The 14,288-nt window shown below is 45.5% G+C and overlaps 1 protein-coding gene across 2 annotated transcripts in view; it reads right to left on the bottom strand.

The window, feature by feature from the left end:
- Window positions 1-14,288, bottom strand: part of AXIN1 (axin 1) — a 68,147-nt gene that overhangs the window by 24,813 nt on the left and 29,046 nt on the right. For both annotated transcript variants that reach the window (XM_042037261.1, XM_042037262.1), the window contains exon 2: window positions 5,368-5,508. In XM_042037261.1, coding sequence (XP_041893195.1) covers window positions 5,368-5,508 — 141 coding nt within the window. The remainder of the gene's footprint in view (window positions 1-5,367; window positions 5,509-14,288) is intronic.

Genomic DNA, 14,288 nt, shown 5'->3' with positions numbered 1-14,288 from the left:
GGAGCATCATCTCTGCTGTGCCTGCAGTGACACGGCTTGGGAGCAGGACAACTTCCCCACATGTTGCTGTACAGGGAACATGACAGTGTTCATTAGGTGGCTTAATTTTCTTTAATGATGAGAGTCACAACGGTTAAAGAGTTTCACCACATTGTGATGCAGCCTTTTCTAGACCGGATGGCAACAAAACAACTGGAAGTTTTCAGAGGGAAAAATAAAAAACCTGAGGGATTATTTTAGCTGTCGCTGGTCAGCATCAATAGTCAACATTTCAGCTTAACCAGTGCACAAAACCCGGGTGCCAGAACACAACTCGCACACTAAAGCCACACGGCCATTTGCAGGGAAAGCGGCATTATGTTAGAAAGTGCAATTTTTCTTTCTTTCTCTCTCTCTCTCTCTTTTTTTTAATTCTCCCCAGCAGCAGTCCCAGCGGAAAGAGCGACTTTTGTTCCCAGCACAGTAGCGAAAGGCTGATAATGGCCTCTAATCTATCCGGCTTCAAACACATGTTCAGCCCCGCTGTGCTGCCTTTGATGTCATTTTAACTAGATTCCCCAATGCCACCTCTGAACTTGGAACATTCCTTCGTTCAATGTACTGTGCCAACTCAACCAGAGGAAGCAAATTCAAAGATAAGCACTTTAATTTTATCCCAACAAAACCTTATTCAATAGATGGGGGGAAAGCAAGGAAAACTAATACCGTACTTTTGTTTTCCTTTTGTCAGGTAGCTTGCTTTGAGATATTTTCAATAGATAGAGAAATAATATATATATATATATATATGAAAAAAAATATTAAACCTTTTTTACAGCACATCTACTTTTAGAATAAAACTTTCCCAAACTGTTTTTCCTTGTTTCATCACGTGATTTTCTTTAGCACCAGAAAGCTCAGAGCTGAAATGCAACAAGGGAAAAAGAGTATTTCTATTGTTTATTTAATGATAATGCAATGAGTTTACTGTTGGGGAAATGTGGAGGCTTCCTCTCCTCTCCAAACTGACCTGCAAGAGCCTCTGGTGAGCAGTGGGTTGCCTGTGGCTCTGCAGCTGGATCTGATCAGAGGTGTCTTTGCTCCTCTGCAGACAGGCTTCAAACCCAACCATTATGCCTAACACATTGGAAATCATCATTTGGGATCTTTTAAATTAAAAAGCTGCTAAACTGGTTTAAATATAGGAAAACTTGGGGTAATTCTGGATCCCTAGCCTTAGGAAAGACAGAAAACAAATCCACAGCCAAACTGGTATTTTCTACCAATTACTCTTATCAAAGCACCTCTGTCACAAGAGACTTTTTTCACATAAAGAAGCATGACGTGAAAATCACCAAGCATTTTGGTTAAAGGCCAGTCATCCAAGGAACAGCATTTAATCTGCAAGACTTTTTGAAGGAATAACCACTGTCCTAAATCCCTTTGTTCTGAGGATTGGCCATCCCTACTCTGGAGCAGGTTTGACTGGAATTGGGGAAGGAGCATCTCTCTACCCATCCCTTCAGGCACCACACCGAGGGCTTCCCAAGTGCCTGGGGGAAAGCAAAGCTGTCTCCCAACTAAGATAAGCCAGGACACATGATAAGACCCAGAGGAAGGAGTATTGTTCAGCTGGAGCACAACACTGGGCTAAAGAGGAGACATTACCTCTTGTTTACCATGTAAGCTCTTGAAGAAATCAAGATAGATATGGACCTAATGTGTTTCTGCATCTGAATTGGAACATCACATGGAGATTTAATGGTTTCAGCTGCTGCCTTCTGCCTTCCTACCTACAGTTGCCTTAACTCGCCTCAAGCACCTCAGTTGTGACAACCCCTCCCACCCACAGACTCGCCTCCTCCACTTGGGAAGATGCTATCCCCAAGAAGGGTTATCTGAGACAGCAAGAGCAGTTTAGGACTGCTGGAAATGCTGCTGCAAGTCTGGGGCAGGCTCTGAGCAGTCCACGGGGCAGGCAGAGCCCCAAATCCCTGACCTACCACTGACCCTCCACCGAACATCAGCGGTGAGTGACTTGGTCCCACCTGCGGCCGCAGCATTGCCGGGCCAGCGCTCGCCGGAGCCTCTCACTGTGTCCTCCCCAGACCTTGCCTCCACACAAACCAGCTAAAACAACACAGCTGCCCTGCTGATTATAAAAACAGGTTTCAGCAGAGAGGACCAGAGCTGTTTTGCCTACAAGGGCAGAGGAATTCCTATGACACAGGAAGACTGAAAAATAATCAGCAGAGCACAGGCACTTAAGAGCAATGTTTTTTAAGCCACTCAAAAAGCAAACTACTCCAACAACAGGGACTGATAACATCATAAAAATTCAACCCATTACAATAATATTTACCAGTGCCTGGAAAGACATCCTGTTGAAAGCTGGCCTTTTAGGTAAGTGTGCTTGTAACAGCACAGTTTTACAATCTGTTTGGTGAGCTGGCTGCTCCCAAAAAATCGCCCCAGCTCAGGAGCTCAGACAGGCAGAGCATCACTCAGGTCTTTGCTAGAGGCTTCGCATGCAGCCACTTCCAAACCCCATGTTGCTGGGATCAATCCAACATCAAAGCTTGGAAGGGAACTGGTGCAGCAGAGCACCGCAAACACTCGGTGCCTGCCTTCTCCACTGGCCTGCACTGAAGAGCATGCCTTGCTCTCCTGGTTTGTTAGCATTCCTCAACTAGCCAGTGTTTGCATCCCAATTGTCCAGATACATTTTCCTCTCATGGAGGGTATGATGGAGGTTTGTGCCTTGGATTGCACCTCGTTCACGTGCTGCCTTGGAGCAGAAGCCAGATTTCTTCATTATTGAGGGTGACTGCTGTGTGTAAACAGCACACAGAGGGAAGAACCTCGCTCATCAGCAAACGAGGCTTTTATTGCCATTTTCCTCAGAGGAGGCCTAAATTCAAAGCACTGAGACATGTAAGTCTTGTCAAGCAGCAGGAGTCCCTTCTTTAACTTCATCTGGTTGTTCTTCATTTTTGCTGCCTTGAGCAATTCTGCAAAAATTCCTTTGAAACTCAGGAGGCAGATAGGTTCAGCAGTGCCATGTAAGAACCGAGTAAAATCTGGTGCTGGAGTTTTAAAGCATGTAATGAAGAGCAAGTGCTGAAAACAAGAGTCTGTGTAAGCCAAAAGTCAAGGCTGTACATCCAGAATCCCAATTTGGGATTCTGCATGCATCCAGTTTGAGAGGCATAGAAAGGAAGGTTTACCCTTATGAAGTTCAAAACCTACTTAAAATGAACCACTAAGACTGGGTTAGTTATTAACAGAAGGCAGTGCACATATTGGTGGTAATTAAAGTCCTAGAAGCAGCCTATGGTGGGCATAGGAGGGATAAAATGCCTAAAGGAAAAAGGAGCATAGGATGGCCAATAAGAAATTATTCTGCCTGTGAAAGAAACAAACTGTGGATAGCGAAATAAAAATTAGGAGGGTGAAGAACTCTGGCATAAATCATCACAACTTATCACAGGTATAACCATCAGTGCAGCCCCATGAGTCTGCTGGACCAGTGGGAAAGGAAGTGCTAAAAGCTAATTAATTTTGAAGAGTTCTTACATCTGTCTCTCCTGATAACAAGAAGTTACACGACTCCTGCTAGCTTCAGAGCACTCCTCCACATAAATTGATGAATATGAAGAATTGCAGAAGGATGTGGCAGAGCAGCTGGATTTGTATCAAATGGAGCCTTTAATTAGCAGTTGTCTACAGGGTTCTATCCTGGGGGCATCCTCCTCCTCCCAGGCCCCTTTGGCCAAGGCCTGCCTCCTCCATTTTATAACATGACGTGGATAATGTGTGAGGAGCTGGTGTCAGGGTGCAGAATGGACTCACAGCTGCTCCTACATGGCCCCAAGCCTCTGTGGAGCCAGAGACAAGCAAGCTACTGGCTCAGGCAGGGCGACCACCACAGACACAGAACCTCCCTGGCCAAATTGCACACTCCCAGTCTCACTGTATGAACTGAGGGCAGATGGGGAACTGTGACAGCACCCATTAACAGCATCCATGGCACAGGCTGGAAAGTTTCTTCAACAAGGTCTGACAGCTCCTGACAATCACACTGACACTAAACGAGCCTCTTGGAGGACTCTGTGTTTACAGCACTGCCATTAATAAAACCCTCTCCTAATTCTGTAAACCTGTCATCTCTCGCCTGAAGAAACAAAGGGTTTCTACTCTACAGAAAGACACTTTGCATTTGCACTACTAAAAACCAGACCAAACAGTGAATATTTTTCCCCAAATCCTTTTCTTCCTATCACAGAGATGCAGTCACAACAAAATCTCATAACCCCTTTTTTCTTCCTTTGCAGACCATCTTTAAGGAAGGCATCTCGTGGGTGAGATACAGGGCACTGTCATGAGAGACAGAAAGGGAAAACATATTTGGCTGGGGCTTATCAGCACAAGTTGTGTTAAAGTGCAGTGGTCACCAGACAAACTAGAACTGGTCAGACACCAATCCTTCTGCAGAGCCATCACAGGCTGAGCTGTTACTCCATCTGGTGTGCTGAGTCGTTTTCTGAGCTCGCCAGGGCAAGAGAGACACAGAGTTCCTGGAGTGAGTCCAGAGGAGAGCAACAAAGAGACTGGAGCATCTCTTATGAGGACAGGCTGAGCGAACTGGGCCTGGTTAGCCTCCAGAAGAGCTGGCTGAGAAGGGACCTCATCAATTCCTATCTGCAGGAAGGTTTCAGAGGATGGACCAGGCTCTGCTCTGTGGTGCCCAGCAACAGGACAAGAGGCAACAGGCAGACACTGATGCCCAGGAAGTTCCACCTGAACATGAGGAAGAACATCTTCCCTGTGCAGTGATCAAGCACTGGAACAGATTGTCCAGAGAGGTTGTGGAGCCTACCTCACTGGAGATATTTCGGAACCATCTGGACACAATTCTGTGAAAGCTACTCTAGGATGACCTTGCTTGAGCAGGGAGGTTGGACCAGATGGTCTCTTCCAACCTGACCCATTCTGTGAATTGGCAGCATAAAACCTCGAGAGAAATACCCAGGTAAGTAGAAGGCTCAGTCTAACATTCAGAAGATAACGTATCTCAAATCAGTTACTACAAAGTCATCCAACATTACCAATTCTTGCACCTGGCTTACGAAACATTGCAGAAACTCTGACCAAACACCATTTATTTTAGATCACTCAAAGTATTTTATGCTGCAAATGTTCCCAAGACTGGCAAAGCTGGGTAGCTTGCACAGTGACAAAGTAACCGAAAAGAGAGAATGATCATGACCGTGGTCTATTCAGACATTCCCCCCAAGCCCAGCTGTGGCAAAGCCTCTCTCCCAGAACAACCCAACAGCAGCACTGCTGAAGGCACACGTGGCTGTCCCCCAGGCTGGAGTTACTTACACACTGCTGTCTGTCAGAGACATGGTGTCGGCGTCGCTGGACATGCTCTGCTGCTCGCTGTCGTTGGCACTGGTGGCTGGTGCCAGAGCATAGCCCGTGTTGACATAGTAGGGGTTAACAGGCTCTCTCCACGACCCATGCCTGTGAGAGAAAAATGAGAGTCAAGTTAGAAGGACACAACCTTGATCATGCTCTGCATGACCAGGCAGAAAGACTCTGCCTGGAGCCCCAGCCTCCACAACGGGCTACAGAATAAGCTGTGTTAACAATAAGTTGCACTGATAGAGCCATGAACAATTTGACTCCTAACTGGAAGAAAAAGGGAATTCATTGAGTAATGAAGATGATACTGTTAGAGATAAGGGAGGGAATGAGACTATAGGGAAGAAGTCGTGTTTCCATCAGGGTTTACGGAGTCCATGGGCCAGCTGCTTAGCATTGTCATTCTATGAGCATCTAAAAGCAATACCTAGATAGTAAGACAGTGTTTTTCTTAGTCAAAACAGTCTTCTGCTCTTCCAGCAGGGAGGGATGTGTAGCACAGCTCACCCATTCTATGCTTACTTTAACATCCCTCTTTACTCCAACATATTTGTAGAGGCAAGGAGGTGAAGCAAAGAAACAGCTGTTGCTCATAGCACATTACCTAAAGCCAACCTCCAGTGTTGCACTGAGGTACATCAGACACTTGCAAATTCCACTAGGAAGGACCACCTAATCACACCAGCTTTTCCAGTGGACAATCTGCTCATGGATCTATGAAGGCTGGTTTGTACACAACCCATGCCTTGTTATTCAAGTACACATGCAGGCCAGCCTCCTTCTCTTCAGCAAAACATCAGGAAGGGAGGCTGCCTGCATGAGCTAACCTGGGAAGTGAGTTCCTTGCTCAGGAGGAGACCTGCATTGATGGTGAAGCAGCCTGTGAACCAAGCAGGCAAGAATTCCTTCATGCTGACTCTGCCACCAGCATAGAAAAGCCACCACTGCCAACATGCCTCCAGCTCTGCCACCCTGCAGGACAGACAGGCCATGCAGGCATTGTGTTCTCCTGCAAGTCATTTTGTAATTTGCCAGAAGAAGGAACAAACTGAAATGTTCACATCAACCAAACAGCACTTAATCCCCTGCTCTCCCTGCCTGCCCCTCTGCATGAAGAGGAGCATTTTCAAGATATCTTGAAGTTGATGAATTTCTGTGTTTTCCAAGCCCTGAAAATCAGAGTCCTGCTTCAGTTCAGATCACAAAGCTCATCAGCATCATCTTTTACTTAGTAACTCAGTAATCGGCACCTGGTTGATGTGGTTTGCAATGGGCCCTGAGCAAACATCTCCATGGAGGGCACATCATGCAATGTGTGCTTCCCTGTTCCGCCAAGAAAAGCATTTCTGGTTCTGCTGCAGTGGTTAAAGTCCTACAGACAACAGAAAACAGCCCCTGCCCTGATGAGTTTATATTTTCATAAGACAAGGAAACCCATGAGAAACACACAGATGGAGGGACCAGAGGTGAGGAAGACACCAGCAAAGGGAAAATCTGGCAGTTTGTGTATATTTGTATGGAGTACAAACGCAGGACAGGCACTACATGAACTGGGACTGGCAAAGAGCCCATTTAAAGCAGAGGTTTTCAGATGCTGTTATGTAAAAGATGGCAAGTGGTGTACCAGGATGGAAGCGTTACCAAAGTATTTTAAAACCTGAATTGGACAGGGCTACAGCCTTCACCTAATGTATTGCTCACCCAGCTCCTGTTCACCTGCCCTTTGGGTCCTCAGCACACAACCTATTTTCCTTGTAATTCAAGGGATCATGGATATTCAGTGGTCACTAGGAAAAATTATATTGTTTCAGGTCCATTATGGGGTCAGTTAGAAACAAATTACTCTCCAACTCTCACAAAGAGAAAATGAATACTTTGTGTGCCACAAACCAACCAAAACTCCAAACTATTTCTCCTTGGATGATGAAGCTCAGTATAGTTGCAGAATGGTGCAAAGAGCATTCAAAACTGAGCCAGTTGAGGTTTTTCATGGCTGTTTGGCAGAAGGGAGCCTTGTGAGGCTTCTCCACGCTTGGGTACAATACAGAGTCGGCTGGGGACGAGCACAAAGGGAGATTTGGGATGGTGAATCACCACAGATACTTTCTAGCACGCAAACTTTCTGTCAGTCGCTGCAGATGTGCACTGGAGCAAACTCATTTCTATATTCCATCAGATTTCAGAACAGCTTTCTAGGGCAAGTACTGAAAATAATTTGAACAAGTTCACCCTAAAAAGCAAGGGATAATAAGTGAAAACCTCACCAGCCCCCCTTCAGCCGTTCTCCCTGTACAGAACGGTCAGTTCTGAACATTAAAGGAGCGCTGTGCAGTGCAACTCTCCTGTCAAATCGGACATGACAGCCGTCTGATGGAGGCTGAGACAACCTCTTAAATTGAGGCAGGAATGATGGATAGCTCAGGCCTTCCCTGAGGGCAAAGAGAAGGATGATTTTTGGACAACCCAATTAAAATACAGCACCAACTTCTAGTGGACCTTTTGCCAGGACTCTCTGGAAGGGGCATGGATTATTCTAGCAGTATATTAAGAAAGCACTCAGATAGAATAAAATGCACAGGGCAATCCATTTCTCCTTTGTATCTGCTGATATAAAGACAGAGCAGCAGAGAGCACCTGTAGAGGTTGTTGGGTGTGGAACTGCGATGGCTGAAGGAACCAAGAGGGAGCAGATGGGTCCTGGGTGGTCCCTGGCACCTCTGGAGGAAACGGGATGGCTGGGCTCTCCCACAACACTCTCCAGCTGTGGTCTTCCCACTGAGGATGCAGGTTTGGTCACAACTGTTGTATTTAGCTAAAATTACACGCTTAAGTATGTATACAGCAGGGATTACTTCCATTTTAGCTCTGCCTCTAATACTTCAATGCAAATATAAACTTTTGGTAAGCGTAAGGAGATGGAAAGGGTATAGGATTTCAAAGCAATCATAACAGGTTACATTACTTTTGAGGAATCCATCTGTATTCAATCCTTCTCCTAATGTTCTCTCTCCCTGACAACTCTCTTCAGCTGGCTCGTATCACTATTCGAATGTTTTGTGCCGTGCCTCTGAAGAACGCTTTCAACATCTATTAGGAGGAAAACATTAAAGGAACATGGAGTCTAACAAAAAAAACCGGTCACTTCTGATCTGGGAGGGGAGGCTGCTTTAAAAGGGATTAAGGCACCCTCAGAGCGATTTGAAATGTCAGCTAAAAACCTCACATACTGAGCTCTATGCACTGATAAGGGTGATAAAAGGAAAGGTGAGCATTTAAAGTTAGACTTCACAAAAATTCCTGCAGCCTTCCAGAATTTTATTTCATTTTTTAAGACAGAAAGAGCAATAAGCATTTTTGAAATGAACACAGAACATTTCATACATTGCAGAAATAAAGCTGCATGTCTCTTCTGCAGCTCTCAGTTGTTCAACCCTCAAAATAATCACACAGGGAACAATTATAACAGAGATCACAGTGACCCAAGTAAGTCAGCCTGACCAGCTGCTTTTTCTTTGCATAAAGCCCTCTGCTGATCACTGCACACTCTGGTAATGCTGACAAGGGCCTAAACTGCCGTAGAAAAACAGCAAGAACTTCCTTAAGGTTTCCTTCTACCTGTTCTGGGTTTATTTTGCATGCTGTCCTGGCTGCATCCCAGCCATCCCCAAATCTCTAACTCCTCTGACCAAGCACCCAGCACTTTAGACATTGGCACCATCAGATCTTGGAGCCTCAATGTAAGTGAGCAGAGAGGTGAGGTCCTCTTCATTCCTCTTGCTCTGTGTGGAGTTCCCACTGTATTCTGAGGCCCTAAGAGCATTCTTTTCCTTCCAGCCTGGGATCCCCACTCTCCCTCACACAATTTCCCCTGATGGCTATTTCAATTTTAAATCAAAGATGCAAAGTCCCCAACCTTTGCCAAACACACTACTCTTTGCTCTATGCAAAAATCCCAGGGTTGGTGTGCTCTGGGGAAGAATTGCATCACCTTCAGGTCCCACAGTGGGAGGAAGAGCTCACCGATCATCAAGCATGGGAAAAAATCCACTAAGGCAAGAAGGAAACTTCATTGAAGATGAAAGGCCGCTAGGCAACTAATTCTGTAGAATTTAAATTTGCACTGGAGGGAATAAGTTGCGCAACACTCTACTGGCAGGTCTGAGAGACATGGTCTTCCCAAGCCTGCTAGCAGTTCCAGCGTGGCTGGAACAGCTCCCAGTTTAACAGGGAAGATGATCAAACCATCAGTTTTCATTGCTACCACCTTCTCCAGCTCCAGCACTGAATTTTTATGACACTGACATTTTCTGGAAGAAAATTTTTACTCAAAAGAATTGAAGCTGTGATAGAATCCAGGCATGCCTCTTCTTGCAAGGGTGCCCCAGAAATAAGTGCATCTTCAAACTCCCTGGTGGCATGGGAAACTCCTCCAAACCCCTGCACTACCAAGGAAGCACCTGTTTGGGACACAGTATTAGCAAATCCAAGAGATAAAAGACTCATGAAGCTGACAACCACAAAATTCCAATGCATTCTACCTGAAGAGCTCTTCCAGAAACTTTCATCCCATCCCATAGTCTGAACCTTTGGTCACCACAGTTTTGGTGAGCAGCTCATTTTTAACATGGGAAAAATCCCATTTTCCGGACACCTTGAGCCATGAGTCACCTTGGAAAGTTCTGAGCTGCAGGAGTTCTGGGGATGTTGGCAAGTCCCACAGAAGGACATCCCAAAAACGGGCTCTGCAGAAACACCAGGTGTCTCACCACAGCCGATGGCAGGTGGAGGAGCCTCGATGCCCTCCCTCCTGCACTGCAGTGAGGAACCTCACAGCAGGACACAATTCCTCCTTTCCTCTTCTGGTGGGTGGTGTTTGGGCTGAGGGATGGTGCCCTGAAGCCACAGATCAGGACTGCAACTCAATGGGACCCAGCTACTCATTCTGTGCTCCCACCCTGCTTTTTCACACCAACTTTTGAAAAATTAGTTCAAACTTTTGCAGTCCTGTGTTTCTGAAGATGACCATTTCTAGGAAACCAGGACTAAGCATTACTCTTATTTGGTCATTTTGCATTCGTGACTGGGAGGATGCAGTCCAATGCTGAGACATCATTCTAACTCATTATTATGACATGTTCCACTTGTTCAGTGTGGGAAAAAAAAAATTTAAAAATTACTTACTTCCATCCAAGAAACAAAAAGTCCTTCCAGAACGACATGTCACCGAGTCTCCAGCTGGCCACTTACTTCCAAAACTTACATCTACCAACAAGCAGGTGACTGTCACATCCTTCATGCAGTTCCACATTTCATTATCACAGCCAGTCAATCAAATTAAAAGCTGCACATGTTGGCTACGATGTACGAGCTGAAGCAAATCCCTTCAGCATATCTAAATAGCACGTGCTGACAAGAGTGTCCCAGCAGCAGGGTCACCTTTAAACAAGGGATTACAACAGCATCCACCATGGAGTCCAATTTACAAGATTACATTAATCCACCACCTGAACAGAAAAGTCTGTTTCCAATCCGTGGTACCAACAACTACCACAGAAGTTGCACCATACAGCTTTTCCCAAAGCATCATCATGGGAACGTTTTGGAGCGAAGAACAAAAAGTCTATGAAGATGCAAAGCTGAAAACCTTCACTCCCGACTGGATTTGATCTGCACTAAAGACGCAAAGTCGGCTCAAGAGGTTAAAATTGGGGATTTACCTGATAATCTGATTGCAGATTGTTGGGGTTGCTCCACTTAAAACTCTTCCCAATTACTCTGGGTACTCACACACTGCTGTGCATCTCAACTTTATCACTGCCAATGTCAGGCTAATCACATGTGTTCCAGGCAAGGGCAGCTTCTTCAAAGATCACATCAATTCTGGACAAGTTAATCTGTTCTTTGAGGTCTCCAGATGGCTCTTGCCAAGAAAGTTCACTTCCAGCTCTGCAGCCGGCGAGCACAGCGGCCCCGGCGCTCTGCAGAGCATTACAAAGGAACCAGATCAAAGTTGTGTCTTACAAAAAAATGAAATCTGAAGTTTGAAAAGCAACAGCAGCCTGTCACTTGTAGGCTTAAAGACGATTTCTGCATGCTCCAGCTATCAGGGAATTTATGATTACAGTCTGGCTTTTAAAAGCTGATGAAAAAAATGACGCTCTTTAGCACTCCTTGCCTTTGCAAATCTGTATCTTCTTCCCTGCGTATTCATCCTCCCACGCCAGAGGAAGAAGGGAAATAAATAAAAATGTAACTAAAAGTACAGATAAGGGCTCTTCTTCTTCTCTTTTCTTCTAAGGCATTCAATTCCATTTTAGGACTACATGGAGATTATTTTATGGGAAGCTTCAGCAATTATTGTGAAGTTTTAAAGCACAGTTACAAAAGCTAAATGCAAGATTCACCAGTCTGAATTTCCAGTTTCAAAATCCTTTGCATTTACCAAGGACATGCTACTTCTCAGGCAGGACTAATGTACAGAGGATGCACTAATTGCAACCAGTAATTTAGATCATAGGATACAGCAAGGTGGGGGAGAGAATCTAGGAAGGAAGTTGAAATGCAGGAAATAAAATGTTTGCCTTAGGAGGCAAATAAGGACTAGATAGGCTAAATATTGTGGCTGTACTGCCCTATCACCACCCTAACCTTCTTAGGAAAGGCTTTCAGACAACAAGGTGAAACCACTGTGTTCCAAGGAAACTGCAGAACAAGTCCCTCAAGATTTCATCTGACTGTGCATCTCCAAACCAGCCCTCCCAGCTCCTCCTTCCCAATGAAGGCGAGGCTGTGCTCACTCATTACCCCAATGTAAATACTGGATTTTGTCCACTAGTTACAGATTTAAAATCAAAACTGCAAAAATCTGAGTCTGACAAACAATAAAAGCAAATCCTTCCTAAAAACAATGCCTGTTTCCCCTAGAATAAGAACACAAACCTCATTTATTTAATAGCTCAAGGCACAAGATATTCATTAAATTGAAAAAAAAAAAAAATATGGGCAACACAATGTCTGCACAACAATTAACAGGACAATTGGATCATCTTCCTGAAATAAAGCGCATGTTGCAGAACATTCTGTTCCATATCTAACAATAGCAGGTATCTGTCTAGGTTAATTTCAATATATTAGTCTGAGTTCATACCATAACATAGTAGTTTTGTTTGGTTTTTTAAATGATGACATGATTGATATGAATCCTTATCAGTCATGAAAGGCTGACGTCAGGGATATTTTCTATAAAAGATACAGGATATCTGGCTGCATTAACTGTGACTGAACAAGAGCCTCACTGCTTTGGAGCAGCCAGGCTGCATCAGCCATCCAAAAGCTGCTGTAGTGACTTCAGAAGCTACAAAAGAAGGGCAAACCCAGCAGTACATGTGCATTTTGGATATCCAGGGTACACTGCTCCCACCCATGAGCCACACTCGCCTCCATGTCCTGGCCTCCGTCAGACAATACATCACAGGAGAACTATTTTTAATATTTTATTGGAAGGGACAGAATTAAGCTCGTGCAGGGATGTTCTGAACGTCCACACATTAACCCCTGAAACGAGTGGGATCTGAGTCCTCATCCCTGATTTTTTGACCCTCCAGATGTGCTCTCCCTGGGGCACCAGGATTGCTAGCACGGACGCAGGTAGAGAGGCCTGATAATGCAGTCTCCTTTCCCCTGCTTAAACTGAGAGCTGGGGAAAATTCAGCAAGAGGCTGATTGGCAACAGCTTTCCACTCTGCTAACTGGCTTCTCAGACTGAAATGACATCTATGTTTAATACAAGTGATTTTATATTTATATATATATATATATATGTATATGTATATGTATGTGTGTGTGGTTAAGTGGATGAACACACAGAGCAGGCATTTCAGACAGCATTTCAGTGCCAGCTCCCTGCTCTCTGCTTTCCTTGGTGACTGTCCCAGCTAAATTGGGGCTGGTGGAGAGGGGAAATGCTTTGCAAAGTGCTGTGGGGGTCTTTGCACGGGCCTCTCTGCCTTTTGCCCCATGGTTTCGCCTCCCTGGGAAGGGAGACGTAAAGAAGCTCCAGAGGAAACGGTTCTTCCCAGAAGGGGCCACCATGTCACAGATGGAATAATACCAGTGAACCTCTTGACGGTTCAGAGCCTTCCATGCCATGCCAAGCGAGCGACCACCCGTCCTACCTGCAGCCTGGGCTGCTGCTCCCTCCGCAGATGGAACAGGCAGCCGAAAGCGTCTCCCGGCATTCCAGCCGCGGGCCGGCTGTGCTGACACCCACGCACCGCGGCTCCCAGCCCAGAGCAACCCCCTCGCCCGCACCGAGAGGGCCTTCGTGGAACAAATTACTTCCAAATGCCTGGCTCTGAGGCACAGGGAAAGAGGGAAGCCCAGGTTTGTACCTGGGTCTGCTCACAACATAAAGAAGGCAGCAGCTCCACTTAAAAACACCACTGCCTGCAAACTATCAAATTAATCCCAGGATTTCAACAGCTTTTCTTCATTATTTTTTGTCTCAACCAAACCACAAATTTACTTAATGACTAAACCAGGCAAGCGAGTACTTTGTTTTCCAGAAAGCAGGAACGTTTCTAACGGGATCCAGGTTTTCAGAACACGCATTTACCCAACGTCAGGCAAGGAGGGACAGGTTCCATTGCCAAGATGTGTTTGATGCTTTTTTTAACTCCCCCAAACCTGCCAGCACCGTGGTTGGGGCATCTCCGAGCCCTGAGCCCGAGGAGAGGCACTGAGCAGGGTGAGGAGGAATACAATAAGAAGAACACTGTGTTCCAGGAATGACTGAATAAAGGCAAGAGCATGCTTTTGGCCAGCAGGATTCAGCACTGTAACTCCGTCTGCCACTTTTCTTCTCTGTCTGAAGCAATGTT

The sequence above is a fragment of the Corvus kubaryi genome, unplaced genomic scaffold, assembly GCF_017639235.1.
Source record: "Corvus kubaryi isolate FWS band 111438036 unplaced genomic scaffold, C.kubaryi_AGA036_p1.0 37387, whole genome shotgun sequence".
Lineage (NCBI taxonomy): Eukaryota > Metazoa > Chordata > Aves > Passeriformes > Corvidae > Corvus > Corvus kubaryi.
Note: the sequence above shows the minus strand (reverse complement) of the source record. Positions and strands in the feature narration are given on the sequence as shown.